Raw genomic sequence first — 16,460 nt, forward strand, 5'->3', positions numbered from 1 at the left:
ATACCACAAGCAGTGATGCAACTTGTTTCGTTTATTGAAATTCAGTTTTAAGTACATGATATTGCACTTACTATACATGTAAAATACATGGTGTACCAGAGAAAGACACCCTAAAGGAGAGTAGATAAAGTGGTACATTTGTTCAGGTCATATACAAAGAGGGGAGAACAGCCTTCAGACCAACCGCATGTTGGATTTACAGAAACAAGTCACTTGTTGATTAGTCTTAAGCAACCTATGATAAAAATCACGTTTTAAAAAGATTAAAAGCCACATTTAAAAAAAAAGTTCAATCAATATTTACAATAGACTTAAGCGCTGCAGTTCATTTGTTGGACTCAAACCAATGTGGTCACCAAAACATCAAGGGAGCGGCAGAGACTCCACAGGCTCGAGCAGGGACACGCCACAATATCTGAGACGAGATTAGGCATTAGTAAGAGGGTAAAGAACCCAAAACATCCACATTACAAATGCATGCTTACTTTGAGCCCTTGTATTTCTCCTGGATTGCCTGTTGGGGGCGACCTGCAGCCCCTAGATGAAGTTTATGAAGCTCCATCAGACATGGGATGATCACTGCCAGTGAGTAACCAGTGAAGGCATACAGGTTTTCAGGCTGCAAGAAACAAGCCCATTTCAGGCAGAGTAGACAAGCCTGCACAAGTACTCAGGGGTTTATACAGAATACCCCTTGTCCAGTTGTGGAAGCACAGAACTTCATTGGTTCATCCAAATGAAAAATTGTTTCAGTGAGAAGGTTAGACTCACCCACAAAACCCCATTTAGAGTGTAGTTGGCCAGACAATATGCAGCTGCAGCGGTCTTCGAAGGTAGATACTGCACAAAGGGATCCACCTCAAGCAGGCTCAACTCTGAAAGATACTGTTGGAGCAGAGGATAAGAAATCAATATCCAATTCAGATGAGAAATTGCACAAGACGAAACCCACTCACCAAAGCAAGGTTTACGGTCCTGGCACAGATATGCCCCTCCAGTGTGTACTGCATCAAAAACTGGTGAACTGTGGGAGCAGTCATGTCAAAAGCCAGCACACGGAGCAGGTGCTGCTCCATCCGAAGCAGCTGTTTCTTTGTGTAGGTGTCATCTGTGATGTACACAAACTCGTCCACTTCCGGAGGATACACCTCCTCATATTTCCTAATCAAAAACACCACAAGCATTTACATCAGTAGGTAACAAATTTAAAAGAGAAGCACTCGTCACTTACGCAGCAAGGAGTACAGCAGCTGTTCCCACAAGCTGCAATTTTCCTCTCAGGACAGACATGCACGAAAGGAAGCGGTCCAGGTAATTGACAGCCAAGTAAAGGGTCTCCGAGCAAAGTTTGTATTCCTCACCAACCTCAACCAGCCAGTCAACAAGGATGACCCTCATACAGTTGGTTATGTCAGGCTGCTTTCTCATATAACCAGGCTTCGGCCTGTATTTAACCTGAGACTCAATGCATTAGACAGAAAGTTCAACTATAAAAAGGGCAAACGTTAAAACTAAATATACTCACTTCACATTCACGCAGGTATCTGTGGATGTCCTCAGCATATTCTGGAACACACAGGATGTCCTCATAAGCAGCCTCCTCCTCCGGCAATGACTGCATGGAAGAATCCATGCAAGACCCTAAATATTCATAAGAGTTTTAGGCCAGAGCGGTAAGAAATCTGCACTGCAAGTGGCAAGTGCCTTTCAGGTGATGTAATGTTATAAACAAAGTCAGACTTAAAGGCTGTACTAAATAGGACTAAGGTTTCTGTTGCTCAAGCGGTAGAGCATTGCATTACTAGCACAAGGTTGTGGGTTCAAATTCCCAGGGAACACGTCAGGTAAAACTTGTTTTACTAAAACTAAAGATGCATAAATTTAAACAGATTATAGCCAGATCCAAATAGATCAGATTTAAAATTTACACACCCTCCCTTAGACTTGCTCTGTCAGCATACCTGAACCAAGATCTTGGACCACATCATCTACTAGCAGAAGCTCTGAGGGCAGGAAGAATGAGGTCGGTTTAGTTGCCTGCGCAATGACTGGCTCGACCACGTGAACACCCAGTGTAGCACTCGATGTGCTGACGTCAAGGGTCGATGCATCACGAAGAGCTGGCACATATTTGGACGAAACCTAGTTTAAACAATACAAAAACGTCACTTTAATTACACTCAGAGAGCAGCATTGTAAACACTTGACACTAACCTGTCCAAATACTCGATTATGCTGATCATTCTCCGTCAGAACACCGAGCACGACCCTCTGGCCAGGCTTGAGAGCGTGCAGGCCATCCGCTCTTCCCAGGACCATGATGTTCTCCTGACGACCGGACAAAGGAGCGAAGCCACGGGAAGCCATCTTATCTGCTGAAAATGAGTCAGTTCAAGGTCAACTCAAATTATAAACTACTTGAATCAAAGACACTTTAAACAAAACCGTTCAAAACAAACCTCTTGCTGCGTTAAACTCTTAAAGAACCAATAAACTCTCAATGAGTGGATCAAAGTGCTTTGACACTTATTGTCTTGCTAAACCTTTTATACGAGCACGTCGATATTCATGACCAATCGACATGAGGCTAGTTAACACATTTGACTTAATTGAGATCTCCGGCTATTGCAAATAAAAGCTAATTAAGCTCGCGTCTAAGGTATGGTCACGTGGCAACATAACCATAGAAACGCTGTTCAGCCGCAGCGGCAGTATTAATAATGAGTTGACAGACAACGTCATGAACTTGACCTTTTTTTTAATTATTATTAACGGTTGTTTATATAAAATATTAGCATTTGGACTTTTAAATTAACACATTTAAAATACGTATAACACATGCAAAATAAAAAAAAAAGTTAAACACTGATATTTAGGTGTTTGCTTTCTTCACACATCACGTTTCATATTTCATTAGATTTTTTTTTTAACACACACACACACACACACACACAAAACACCAGTTGTCGTTTGTATTTCTTTCACTCATTGTTTTGATCATAGTTTAAAACGTGTAAGGATTATAATGTTTTTATGGATTTAATGGTTCTGGGACAACAGTTCAACAAAAAGATATAGCCTATATAAAAAGGTAGGCTTACATACTTCAAAAGTAGTCAAATAAATGATGAAAACATGAGCTTTAAACAAGAAAGTTTTAATGTGCCCTACATATTACAAAAAAAATCTGTTTTATTAAAAACCTACCCCAGGACATAAAAGTGCCCAAAGTTGCAGAAAAATTTATATTTTAGATGCTGCAACTTTTTTGTTGACTATATTTATATTATCACCCTTTAGTTTCTGCAGTTCCCCTTTATGTTCCTGCAGTGCAGCAAATGGATTTTTAAGTAGAAATATTCCATGTAGTTTTTAGATTTATATTAGATCACACAAACTGCCTGTATAATAATTGTAAGAATTAAGAAAAGTAATATGTACAGCAGCATATCACACTACAGGAAACAGCTTCCACTGCTTGCCATTTCTCATCACCCCGATTCAAAGCTGAGAAAGACTGTAGATGTGCTGCTTACATTGAGGATGTTTAAGGATGTTTACACCAGCGTGGGCTCTCATTTAAGCCTGACTCCTGCATAGACCGCTCTCAATATGTGATGTAGGACTCAGCGATTCACTGCACAGGCCTTGACCAGGGGCTTCTTGAGAAATGAGATTCTCTGCTGGTCTCACACTATAAAGCCTCTATAAATCCAATTAAAGATCTTTGTACAATAAAAAACAGCAGGGCTGAATTCAATATCTCAGGCAGAAACATCTCACCACAAGATCACATGGAAAGCACCCTGACATGTTTAGAGAATTTATTGCAAATTTAAACATCAGGAAAACTGCTTACTCCACATTTCAACTGAATAGTTACAGCTTGAATGTCTACACAATCATTTGAGATTTATAGAGTATAAGACCTGCTCCTGTCTCTACATGGCCATCAAGTTTATTCTTGGAAACAGGCTCTGTCTGGAACTGATGAATTCTTCCTTACCGTCCCTGGTGCTGTTGTTTTCTCTTTGTCTGGCAGAAAGAGAAATTTTAACAATAACAGAGTGCTGACAGCCAGGGTAATCTATGCTACAGAGCAGGATTGAGCTGCTGATGCCTAAATCAGGTGGTGTGGGTATAAACAAATATCAGGACGTGTTACAGCAAACCCAGAGCTGCTTACTATAGTTCAGGAGAATATAAACTTTGAGATACATCTCCCTTGCAAGTAAACCCATGAAATCAACACAAGAATATTCAGTGAATGCAGTATGAACACGCACGGTACTGACGTATGTCAGCCTACTTGGAGTTCTGACGTGTGTTGGCCTAAGATTGGCATATATATAAGAAATCACCCTGAAACATAGTTAAGAAACGAGTTATTTTTATGTACATTTTTTTTAAGTTTGGGTTGAGGAGTTCTTTATGCTGTGTAAGGCAGATTGAACTGGGTCCTTGCCATTCTATTATCATGATGTATTGCAGCTGACAATCCACCCACAGCTGAGGTACAGCGATAAATTTCCAGTTCTCATATATGCTGAGAACTGTCGATGGCAGTTTATAGCTAAGTCCAAATTTTCCTGTATGGTGCCAAAAGTCAGCAGGCAGATATGATGGAGATTCGCATATTCCTATAACTTGACTGAGAGATCATGGCGTTAGTTGCTTTGGTTAAAGCTGTATGCATACCTGCGAATGTTGGTAAAAAAAATATCCAATTATTTTATAGGTCTACATCTTTTAGGAGGAAGACCCCATGTTTTTATTTAATTGAAGCTTAATGTAAATTTTTTTATTATTTATATTTTTAGTTGTTGTTATTACATTTTTATCCAAAATATACATGTTCTGAACATGTATGATACATATATTTAATCCAATTAAATTTAATTAAACTAAATCTATGTAAATTAGAATGTTGTTTTTGTTGTTTTGTATCCATCTGTTCATAAATGTTGAAATTTGAGAAAAAAGATTACATATACATTATTCTATTAAGTGTTTTGTAGATTTGCAATTTTTGCCATTTTTTTAATTCACTAAAATTAATGTTTTAAATTAAATGTACAGAACGATAAATAAAAATAAATTGGAACATATAATTATTGGTATTTTTTATCTATATATTTATCCATACATGTAAATTCTTTAACATCTATGTGTTTGTATGCAATTTAAATGAACTTTTTATTATTAAGTTTTAAAGTCAGTTAAATTAAAATTTAATTCAATAAGATCATATCATACTTTTAGTTTTGTTTGTGTCCATATATTTCTCCATAAATGATTATGAATTTAAGAGAAATGATTACATATACATTTGTCAGTTGAATATTTTGTAAATCTACAACTTCTCAAAGAAAAATAACTTTTAAAGTTTTTAAACTAGATTAAATCAAAACTTATATTTATTGCTATTTTTAATTTTATTTATGCCACTCATTTCCTGAACATGTACTGTACATGCCTGGATGAACATTCATGTAAATTAGGACTTTAGTTTTGTTTTGTATCCATCTCTTTGTCCATAAATGTTGTTAATATGAGCCAAATTATTCAATACACATTTATCCACTAAATGTTCTGTACATTTATCATAAAAGACCCTTTTAATGTACTTAAATTAGGTTTTTAAATACATTATATTACATTGAACTTATTCCTATTTTTTGTGTTGATGTTGTTTTTTTCTGAAATCCATATCACTGTGTATAAATGTATTTCCTGAACATCTAGGTGCCTGTATGATAGGCTGGCAACTGCTATAGGCCACTAGAAGGTGACTTTCTGAGCTGTCAGGGAAATACAGAGACCTCTGAGACTTGGATTGCTATGCAAAGAGCATCATCTCATCTGGGAAATAAAATGGAAAACAGGAAATAGAAAGAGAGAAGAGTGTGCTCTCCGACTCTTCCTCTGACATGCTCCACTGTGTAAACCTTCCTGTAGTCCCTAGAGAATTCCACAGGATAATCCTGATTGACACACTGCTGTTGTCTGCCACAAAGCTTCTTCAAACATGACATTCTTGTCAAAAGCAGTAGAGCAGACTCAGGGTGAGCGGATGATTCATTATCAATGCGACCCATTCCCCCTCAAGTTAGCTCACAGTCTAATGAAAAATGCTTCAGGCAGACTTGCCTCCGAATGTCATGCGTTAACATTCAACCTACTTGAGTGCAAAGGGAACAGATGGACCAAAGCTGGGCTGGATCGCTTGCATCAGGGGAATAAGAAACCTTCTCTGAATTTTTACAGGTTTATGGATTAGAGGAAAAATCAGCCAAGACACTGTTTTTATCGAAATCCAACAGCATTCACTCATGTGCCACAGTGCCAGCATTAGCTGGTGCAATTATAAAGACCCAAAGGACAGGATCAGACACAGCAGGACTCATACCAACGGTCCCCAGTGGGCATCTAAGCTGACAGTGGAATGCCGCCAATATACATCTAGAGGCAGAAATTGCCCTCTGGCTTCTGTCCTTGCACATTTTACAAAGAGAGCGAATACTCAGATGAATGTTAAAGAGGCAGTTCAGCCAAAAACATTTGGTCGTTATTTATTCATCCTTTTGCATTCCAATCCATCATGTCATGTTAATTTCTTTCTTCTGTGGAACACAAAAAAAAATTTTTTCACGAATGAAAAAAATATTTTTTTCCCCATAAAAATGCAAATAGCATCCTTATTACTTATATATTTATATATCTTTTTTGTGTCCGTATCTTTGTCAATGAATGTAAAAACTTTAAGACAAAAGTTACAAAAGATTACTTTATCTATGGATGTTTGATTATAGATCTACAACTTCTCTAAGAAAAAGATCATTTTATTTCACTTAAATTAAGTGTCAAATTGAATGAAATTAAATTAGAACTTATAAGTAGTTATTTTAATTATTATTTTATTTAATTTTATTATTTCATATTTTAGTTATTTAATTTATTAGAAACTTAAATAGAAACATATTTATTGCTATGTGTTTTTGTACTCATATCTTTGTCCATAAATGCTGAAAATTAGAGTCAAATACATGTGTATCTCAATAAATTAGAATGTCATGGAAAAGTAAATTTTTTTCAGTAATTCAACTCAAATTGTGAAACTCGTGAAATAAATAAATTCAGTGCACACAAACTGAAGTAGTTTAAGTCTTTGGTTATTTTAATTGTAATTATTTTGTGAATGAATGATTAATGATTTGGTTTAACAAAAACCCACATCTCAACAAATTAGAATATGGTGACATGCCAATCAGCTAATCAACTCAAAACACCTGCAAAGGTTTCCTGAGCCTTCAAAATGATCTCTAAGTTTGGTTCACTAGGCCACACAATCATGTGGAAGACTGCTGATCTGACAGTTTCCCAGAAGACAATCATTGACACCCTTCACAAGGAGTGTAAGCCACAAACCTTCATTACCAAAGAAGCTGGCTATTCACAGAGTGCTGTATCCAAGCATGTTAACAGTAAGTTGAGTGGAAGGAAAAAGTGTGGAAGAAAAAAATGTACAACCAACCGAGAGAACCACAGGCTTATGAGGATTGTCAAGCAGAATCGATTCAAGAATTTGAGTGAACTTCACAAGGAATGGACTGAGGCTGGGGTCAAGGCATCAAGAGCCACCACACACAGATGTGTCAAGGAATTTGCTGAACTATAGACAACGTCAAAGCCGTCTTACCTGGGCTAAGGAGAAGAAGAACTGGACTGTTGCCCAGTGCTCCAAAGTCCTCTTTTCAGATGAAAACAAGTTTTGTATTTCATTTGGAAATCTGGAGGAAGGGTGGAAAAGCTCATAGCCCAAGTTGCTTGAAGTCCATCGTTAAGTTTCCACAGCCTGTGATGATTTGGGGTGTAATGCCATCTGCTGGTGTTGGTCCATTGTGTTTTTTGAAAACGAAAATAACTGAACCCGTTTACCAAGAAATCTTGGAGCACTTCATGCTTCCTTCTGCTTAGCAGCTGTTTGAAGATGCTGATTTCATTTCCCAGCAGGATTTGGCACCTGCCCACACTGCCAAAAGCACCAAAAGTTGATTAAATGACCATTGTGTTGGTGTGCTTGACTGGTCTTGTGTTTGGTGTTTGGTTTGGTCTTATGAAGTATTCTAATTTGTTGAGAAAGTGAATTTGGTGGGTTTGTTAAATGTGAGCCAAAATCATCACAATTAAAAGAACCAGACTTAAACTACTTCAGTCTGTGTGCATTGAATTTATTTAATACAAGAGTTTCACAATGAGTTGAATTACTGAAATAAATTAACTTTTCCATGGCATTCTAATTTATTACCTGTAACTAATTATGCATTACATATTTAATATTTTGTAAATCTACAACTTCTCTAAGAAAAGGCCACTTTAATTCTGCCCATCCATTGAAAAAAATATAATTTTAATGGTAAAAGACAAAAAATGCTACAGTAAAAAAACTATTTAATGGTAAATGAGCAGTTCTTAGCTTTTTTCATGGCTTTATGCTATATCGTATGTTGTTAAATACATTTTTATTGCATTATTTTAGTGTGTTACAAAGCGAGTGTTTTGTATTTGTGATCATGACACATGCACCCTTTACATATGAGTTTTTTACTTTAAATTTAAAGGGTTAGTTCACCCAAAAATGAAAATACTGTCATTATTAATACACCCTCATGTCAATCAATTCCCCTAAGACTTTTGTTCATCTTTAGGAACACAAATTAAGATATTTCTGATGTATTCTGATTATTTTCTGATCCTCCATAGACAGCAAGGATATTACCACAATCAAAGCAGAGAAAGGTAGCAAGGACATCGGTAAAATAGTCCACATGATATCAGGGGTTCAATCTTAATTTTACAAAAGTACGAGAATACTTTTTGAACGCAATCAACATTGTTTACATTCAATAGACAGCACACACATGCTGAACGTAAAAAGTGCTTTACGTTGATTAAGTTCAGGGGTACTTTCCGAAATGACGAAAGATGGTAACTCGGGGAGAAGAATTGTTGAATAAATTATGTTATTATTGTTTTCTTTGTGCACAAAAAGTATTCTTGTAGCTTCATAAAATTACAGTTGAACCACTGATGTCACATGGACTATTTTACCCATGTCCTTGCTACATTTCTGCTTGTTGACCGTGGTAATATCCTTGCTGCCTATGCAGGGTCTAAAAGTATATTTTAGATTAGATTTGTGTTCCGAAGACAAACGAAGGTCTTACGGGTTTAGAACGACACAAGGGCGTGTAATTGATGACATAATTTTCATTTTTGGGTGAACTATCCCTTCAAGTTTAAAATGTAAAACAAAACAAAAAAATTCTAGCATATTTTTATGGTAAAATTCTGGTAACCATAGCTTCTGTCTATTTATAGTAAATGTCACAGTTTGTTATGGTGTAGCCTGAAGGTCATTGGGGATCAATGTTGTTTTGAACCCTGTTGTCCTACATGGACAAAAACAGTTGAATGACAGGTTCAGAAAGACACAAGGGTGAGTACTTGATGAGAGAATTTAATGTTTTGGAGAACTGTCCCTTTAAGAGGAATAGATAGTTTTCTACTGATTCAAGATAAATCACTGATGATCCATGAGTAAGAATGTAAGCCTTCATTAATACAGAAAAAAAATCCCATTCATGATACTGAATAATAGAAGTGACAGTCATGCTTTGCTTTGCATCGATCCGTAAGCTGTGTTCCGTGTCTTCAGTGCACAGAGCAGAAGAGATAAGACCTTCCCAGGAGGCATGACGCCTCGGTCCTATTGACATGCATAGCTCTGCCCCACCACTTGCATCCAAAGCTCCATCCATATGCCATTCCACTCCAGACTCTCTGCAGACAGACACACAGACATGTCACAAATTCGGTTACTGAAATAACAAAGAGATTTTATCAAAAACAGACATCACTGAGCTATTTTTAATAAATGTTTTTATGATAAAATCAGAAATGGACAGTACTTCTTTTCATGTTTTATTCTCAAATTTTTCAAGTCAAAGAAAAACACTCTCTGCCACCTATGGATATGGTCAAATGTGACATCTGACTGACACACACTCTTAAAACTAAAGGTTCTTTATTGGCATCTGTGTTCCATGAAGAACCTTTAACATTCTATGGTACCCTTCCATTCCAAAAACAATATTCTTTATAATGGATTTATAAAACTTAAAGGTTTTTTTTCACAGTGATACCACACTACTATGGGTTCCCCAAAACACCTTTCAATTAACAATTAAAAAAAAAAAACTCAGAAGAACCATTATCCATTACAAAGTATTGGAATTGAAAGGTTGCACAGATATTAAAATTACTTCATGGAAGCTTTATTTAAGGAGTATAGTATTACTGTGAAATCTAATTTTGGAACCTTTGTTTGTAAATAATGAAACCTTTTTAAACCTTTATTTGTGTAAAACAAGATTATGCCTGATTAAATTGAACAAAAATCCCCACGCTTCATTTACAAAGCAAAATAGCCCTTTTGTTCAATATATTCACCCAGCAATAGGTCTCATTGAATGTTCATTACATCTGAGAGTGATGCCACAAAGACGGCTACATGAGAGGCCTTTCGGCTCATGATGTTGATGAGAGTGGTGATTAGTTCTGTCAGATATGAATGACTGAGCACGGCACCAAGGGAGAAGACAAGACAGACGCAGGGTGAAGCCTGTCATCTAGAGTCTGAGCTGTTGAGCTGAGTAATATCACTAAGATAATCAAATCCCAATTACAGCAATTAAAGCAAGAACGATGGTATCATCTTTTGTGAGTTACGCGAGACATCCTTTTTGTCTTTAATTGAAACATACATCAGCTGCTAAAGAAACCGAGAAGACGTCAATGAGATGAGAGGGGGAATGAAAAAGGGAGAGAGATGATAGGAATGAAACGGAGAGGGAGGGGGAATTCAGAGTACAACAGCTGGACAGTCGATATCCAGCCCACTGTTAAGATTCAGCTCCAACGCATTCAGATACACTGCTTCTTCTTTTGCTCTCAGTACAAACACAAGTGGCATCTATTTCAGCGTGCGCTATAGCTTAAGGAATCCCATGAGGAATTCACTCTGGGACTATGAGATGAGCGCAACGGATAGCTGTGTGATTTAATGCTGACGACTCTTTTCTTTTGCATCTAAAAGGTCAGAATTTCTACTGTATTTATCAGAATTTACTATGAAAGTTGATGTTTGCGATTTGAATGTTAAAACTAAACTGTTCTTAAATATTCAAACTGTCTTAAATGTGTCATTTAATGTGCTGAATGGAAATTCTCATATGGTAAGATGTATTTGCTTCTAGTAAGTGATATTGGACAGTCATCAGGTATTCCAGTCAGTCTCAAATCTTTTTTTTCTCCATCCCCCGCTCCCCTCGTTCACTGAGATGGAGCTTTACATTTGAGTCATTTTCTTAATAGCCAAATTCTCCTTCCACAAGCTTCCCTAAACGAAATCCATAAACACAGATTAGAGCCGCACACCGTAATGACCCGCTGAACTTCTCTTGGAATCGTAGGCAAACCACAAGAGACATCGCATGATTTATATTGCCGCAGGGATTCTCATCTCTCTCATAAATTGAAAAGCTGATGGGGGGAACGTTAAAGTTGACTGAGGAACCGTCCAGGAAAATAAGTGTGATTTCCTGTTTGTTGCTGTCTCCTAGCGTGTCTCTGCAAACGAATGCATCTCAGAAAAAATGGAAGTGGTCATAAATCATGAGCCTTTATGAGGCTCCCAGGGCCCGCTGTGGCTCAGACGACTGTAGTCACAAACACAATGAAGCTTAGGGAACTGAAATATGCCGGCGAACAAGCAAAAAGCAAGTTTTGTGTTGTGAGGTGAACCGCAGACTAAAAATACTTGACTTGTTTTGTCTGCACATCTGTGGACAATTTTCAGCTTTCTCGAAAACAAATTCTGAACATCGTGAGAAACGTTACACAGATCTGCAATATTGCAGCTCATAACATTTAATTGGTTTGCAATAAGGTCTCATTTGTTAACATTTTGTTAGAGGGAAAGAAAAAAAAAATTAGAGTTAAAAAAAAATTCTGTCATCATTTACTCACCCATTTCCAAACTTGAGTTTGAGTTTCTTTGTTCTGTTGAACACAAAAGAACAAGAAATTTTTGAAAAATATGGGAAACTAAACCCCATCGCCTTCTATAGTAATGGAAAACATACTATGAAATCAGTGGGGACCAGAAAGTGTTTGGCTACTCACATTCTTCCAAATATCTTCTTTTGTGGTCAGCAGAAGAAAGAAATCCATGCCAAGCGTGAGTGAATTATGACAGGATTTTTATTTTTGGGTGAACGATCCCTTTAACTGCATTAGTTAACTTGAGTAAACACTTTTTGCATATTTCAATGCATTTTTTTAAATAAAAAATAGTATCTGTTGTGAACAAACAATGAACAATGCTTTTTTATTCAGTGTTGGGGAGTAACTAGTTAGAAATAACAGTGTTACTAATTTAATTACAAAATAAATGGTACTGTAAAAATGTGTAATTAATGTGTAATTAAATTATAGTTACTTATGAAAATGGGGTTTGCACTTCTTGTATTAATATTTACTATTTCTTGTTATGTGTTTAACCTCAGAACGATCTCAATGTAAAAAGAGGAGCTAAAGTCTGATTTCATGTTGGCTGGGCTTTTTAATTCAGGACATGAATGATTTTGAAAGTCTGACAGTGTTGAGTACTGTAAGATTAGTAATCACCTGGAAGTGTTTAACAGTTGAAAACATTCATCAGATATTTAGAAAAGTAATCAACATGTAATCATTTACATTATTTTAATAAACTAAAACTTTATGAAGCTACTTATTACATTTTAAATAGGGTAATTTGTAATCTGTAATCTGTTACATATTTAAAGTAACCTTCTGAACACTGTTTTTATTAATTAATATTGCCTGGTGATCTGCCTATGGTGTGCAGTGTGGATTTTGAGGTGATAAGGTGTTGTCAATCTCATTTTCCATTTTGTATATTTTGTAAAGTTTTGTAAATACTCTTTTCTACACATGGAAGCTGTAGGGGTGAGGGCCATTTTCTTTTGCAAATATGGTTTTCTCCTGTTTTTTATTAGATGGGGAGTTAGGGTAGCATATTGTATTTTTATTTTGTTTTTCTTTTGTTAGGAAATTTAGTATTTTCTGTTAGGAGCTTACTTGGTGTTTGTTTGTTTGTTTTTTTGGCCTTTGCTCACCCCTAAAGTTGTGCTTTTACTCTGTGGTTCTGTAAATAAATGTACAAAGGATCTTTGATTGCTGATTTCGGTTTATGTTGCGGCCTTACCCTAGACAGGGTCGTAACAATAGATCAATTTAAAAAAAGCACTCATCGCATTAGTTACTGTTAATTATGTCAACAAATGGCCAATATACTGTAAATTGTTACCATTATTTTTAATAATTCAAATTTAAACTACATTTTTGATCCCCATTTTATGATAAAGAACAATGTATGTGAAAGAACACATAATAAAAAGCCACACATTGACCTGTAACCAGATGGTGAAGATGCATCTCATTTCCACACTAATGCACCTACAGAACAAGCACACATGCTCTCTTATGAACTGATTCTCACACAGCTGAGATGACCTCCACTAAATCGTTCTTGTCTCAGGGGAGCTTAATGTGAATCATCTGCCGCTGCTTGTAAATATGAAGAAGTGTTCTGATCAAAGCTGAATGCATGTTGGTCTTGTGTAAGCTCAGATTTTGAATGGCCACAAACAAAGCATTTTTGATACCGACAGCCTGTCAAACAAATGATTTGGCATGTTGTTCTCTTTAAATTGGGAAACTCTGTGACATTTTCCTGCTCGGGTACCTCTCAATCTATTATTCATGAGGTGTGAGTATGCATGCTGTGTAAACAACAGACTGACCTTCTGTGTGCACCACTGAGCCGATGTGACCACCCCAAAGTCCTAATGGACCGGCGGTGGCCTATCAACAACCCGCACCAGTTTACGAGCCCACTGATAGGCAGGTTGCCTGGATACAAAAAGCATAATTAAATGTGATTATCATCCGCTTCACATTCAATCTGAAGTATGTAAGTATTCTGGTTGTTGTTGTGTTTTTCTGAACCATACAAATCCAACATTCATCAAAGACAGAGGTCAGTTAAGGAAACAGTCAGCTGTGTGTCAGTGAACTCTGGGGGCTGGACATAAAATATGACTGGCCTGTTAGATGGATAGCAATATTTCACAATATTCTTATTATGATGATGCATTGGTCAAGAAGTGGAAAGGCAACGGATTGTGCATTGGTTGCACTTTGGAAAATGTCTTGGAAAAGAGTGTTTAATAGCTGATATTATTGAAAAAATATCAGAATACATATTTTTTCATATATTTTAATATATCATGTGATTATATTATAATAATTTGTGTTTTATTGGTTAACGGTGTAATATATTATTTGAATTTAGTATTAATTTAATATTATATTAATATTAACAATAAATATTTTAATATTAATGCTCTATTTAATACATTTAATAAATGATTTGGTTAAATAAATTGTTTTTTTTTTAATTATTATTTATAATTAATTAAATATTCCATAAATTAAATCAACATATCACAATTGGACCTAACGAATGCTCAAGGCCGAAAGGAATAACATTAACATGTCCAATAATATTTTAAAATATCTTCAAATGCTAATCTAATATATTAAAATAATATATATCATAATATATTGTGTAATTATAATAAATTGTAATATAATATAATATAAAATGTGTTTATATTTTAATATAATATTTAATTGTAATGGAATAGAATAAAATATATTCATATCTTCACATGAACTTAATCCCCTATGAGGTTAATGTGAATAGCAATTTAATTGAAAAGAATGTGCCTGTAAATAATCATTTATCTATCCTATCTTCCCAAATCCAGCAGATATGTCTGGGATGGATGGGCCTGTAGAGGAGATAAATGGGACAGAAGTAGACAGCGAGAGTTTCTTGAGGTTCAGCCCTACATCTGTTTCTACCGGGACGGCCGCTGCCTCATACGGACGGACTGCCAATGTTTACGTCTACGTCTCCATCTTCCTCAGCTTGCTGCTCTTCCTGCTTACCCTGCTGATCATTGCTCTTCACAGGCTGAAGAACATCATATCCTCCAGCTCTTCATATCCAGAATGCGGCAGTGAGGCCGGGAGCTCCTTCACTAACATGAACATGGAGATCTGCAGCATCTCCTCACAGAGATCAACAGTGTCATCGCTGTCCTGACAGCTGAGAAAGACATATCGATTACTCATGTCTGAACGTACTGATATTCTAGAAGTTTAGAAACATTTTAGCAAGTACTTTAAATAGTTGTCATTATTATCAGTGTCATTTTCATTAACATTATTCAGAGTGAACCATTCCACCAACCCTGTATTACTTAAATTAAATAAACCACAGAAGATCTTGTATTGAAATAGACCGTACTGAAGCATTTTGATGAAGGCTTTGTATGATTTTGGAAAAATATTGATGACTTGCCAATCACATTGTGTACATAATGCTGACTCTATGATGACATTTTCATAAAAGAATGTACTTTAAAAAAATCAAGAATATGTCAAATGCAACATGTCATCCCTTGGAAGCCTTGAATAAAAATCTGATTTGCTCAAAAAATATGCATAATAATCATGACTTTAATTCATCAAGCAAAATGTAGAACAACAGGAAAAAAATCAATAAAAATGCATACAGGCTTTAGGCACACTTATAAATGCATGAGTTTCATTGCAATATAAATAAAATATACCAAACAGATCATAATAGATGTATTGTTTAAAACTCACTTTTGCATGAACTTTATAATTTTTTTATAAAGCCAGTTTCACTTAGGTTCACACAGCTCACAGGTCTGTTATCTATGGATCCAATACTGTTCAACAAAAAAAAGTCCAAATACTTTCTATAATGTTATATAATTTAAAACTAATAATTTTGTATTTAACTGTCATTTTAGAACAGAAGAGAACAAAAACTATGGAAGCCCATTTCTGCCACAAAAACAATAATATATATATATATATATATATATATATATATATATATATATATATATATATATATATATATATATATATATATATATATATATATATATAATAATAATAATTCAGAATTTTATCACATATTTAAGACATTTTATGTCAAATTAGGATTTGCCAAAGCATTTTGTCCTTGCGAGCGTTTTCATATACAATAGAACTATTTGATATATTTAGATAATTGTCTAGCCTAATTATTTGATACTTTTCGCAAATGGACGATAGAATAGAATAAAAGCAATACAGTCTGCAATAAACACAGCAATCTGAGATCCAACACAGATAATTTATAAATAATGAAGTCAAGGGGCCATAAAGTCGTTAATTAAGCTGCCGAACAG

The 16,460-nt window shown here is 35.6% G+C and overlaps 2 protein-coding genes and 1 long non-coding RNA gene across 5 annotated transcripts; 1 reads left to right on the forward strand and 2 right to left on the reverse strand.

The window, feature by feature from the left end:
• Positions 1-16: 16 nt before the first annotated feature.
• Positions 17-2,618, reverse strand: ccna1 (cyclin A1). 2 transcript variants are annotated; one of them, XM_059539460.1, is made up of 9 exons: positions 2,460-2,618; positions 2,215-2,375; positions 1,962-2,142; positions 1,526-1,641; positions 1,232-1,455; positions 957-1,161; positions 772-885; positions 486-619; positions 17-415 (listed from the first exon to the last, which is right to left on the reverse strand). In XM_059539460.1, the coding sequence occupies exons 2-9, from the start codon at positions 2,365-2,367 to the stop codon at positions 364-366; spliced, it is 1,179 nt and encodes a 392-aa protein (XP_059395443.1). In that variant the 5' UTR covers positions 2,368-2,375; positions 2,460-2,618; the 3' UTR covers positions 17-363. The 2 variants fall into 2 exon arrangements, with proteins under 2 accessions (XP_059395443.1, XP_059395444.1); XM_059539461.1 differs by having other exon boundaries at positions 2,215-2,372; positions 2,460-2,607.
• A 6,748-nt stretch (positions 2,619-9,366) lies between these two features.
• On the reverse strand, positions 9,367-15,281 carry LOC132127276 (uncharacterized). Its single transcript, XR_009427504.1, has 3 exons — positions 15,142-15,281; positions 13,929-14,037; positions 9,367-9,843 (listed from the first exon to the last, which is right to left on the reverse strand). It is a non-coding gene; the product is annotated as an uncharacterized LOC132127276 (long non-coding RNA).
• On the forward strand, positions 10,992-15,315 carry LOC132127275 (serine-rich and transmembrane domain-containing protein 1). 2 transcript variants are annotated; one of them, XM_059539072.1, is made up of 2 exons: positions 10,992-11,158; positions 14,958-15,315. In XM_059539072.1, exon 2 carries the CDS (start codon positions 14,963-14,965, stop codon positions 15,296-15,298), a length of 336 nt encoding a protein of 111 aa, XP_059395055.1. In that variant the 5' UTR covers positions 10,992-11,158; positions 14,958-14,962; the 3' UTR covers positions 15,299-15,315. The 2 variants fall into 2 exon arrangements, with proteins under 2 accessions (XP_059395055.1, XP_059395057.1); XM_059539074.1 differs by having other exon boundaries at positions 14,961-15,315.
• Positions 15,316-16,460: the final 1,145 nt, after the last annotated feature.

Source organism: Carassius carassius, chromosome 45 (genome assembly GCF_963082965.1).
Source record: "Carassius carassius chromosome 45, fCarCar2.1, whole genome shotgun sequence".
NCBI classification, from domain to species: Eukaryota; Metazoa; Chordata; class Actinopteri; order Cypriniformes; family Cyprinidae; genus Carassius; species Carassius carassius.

Coding starts and splice junctions, on each gene's coding strand:
- ccna1 (XM_059539460.1), bottom strand. CDS start 2,367: ATGGCTTCCCGTGGCTTCGCTCCTTTGTCCGGTCGTCAGGAGAACATC. Junction 2,143..2,214: donor ATAATCGAGTATTTGGACAG/GTTAGTGTCAAG, acceptor TGTTTAAACTAG/GTTTCGTCCAAATATGTGCC. Junction 1,456..1,525: donor GATACCTGCGTGAATGTGAA/GTGAGTATATTT, acceptor ATTGAGTCTCAG/GTTAAATACAGGCCGAAGCC.
- LOC132127275 (XM_059539072.1), top strand. CDS start 14,963: ATGTCTGGGATGGATGGGCCTGTAGAGGAGATAAATGGGACAGAAGTA.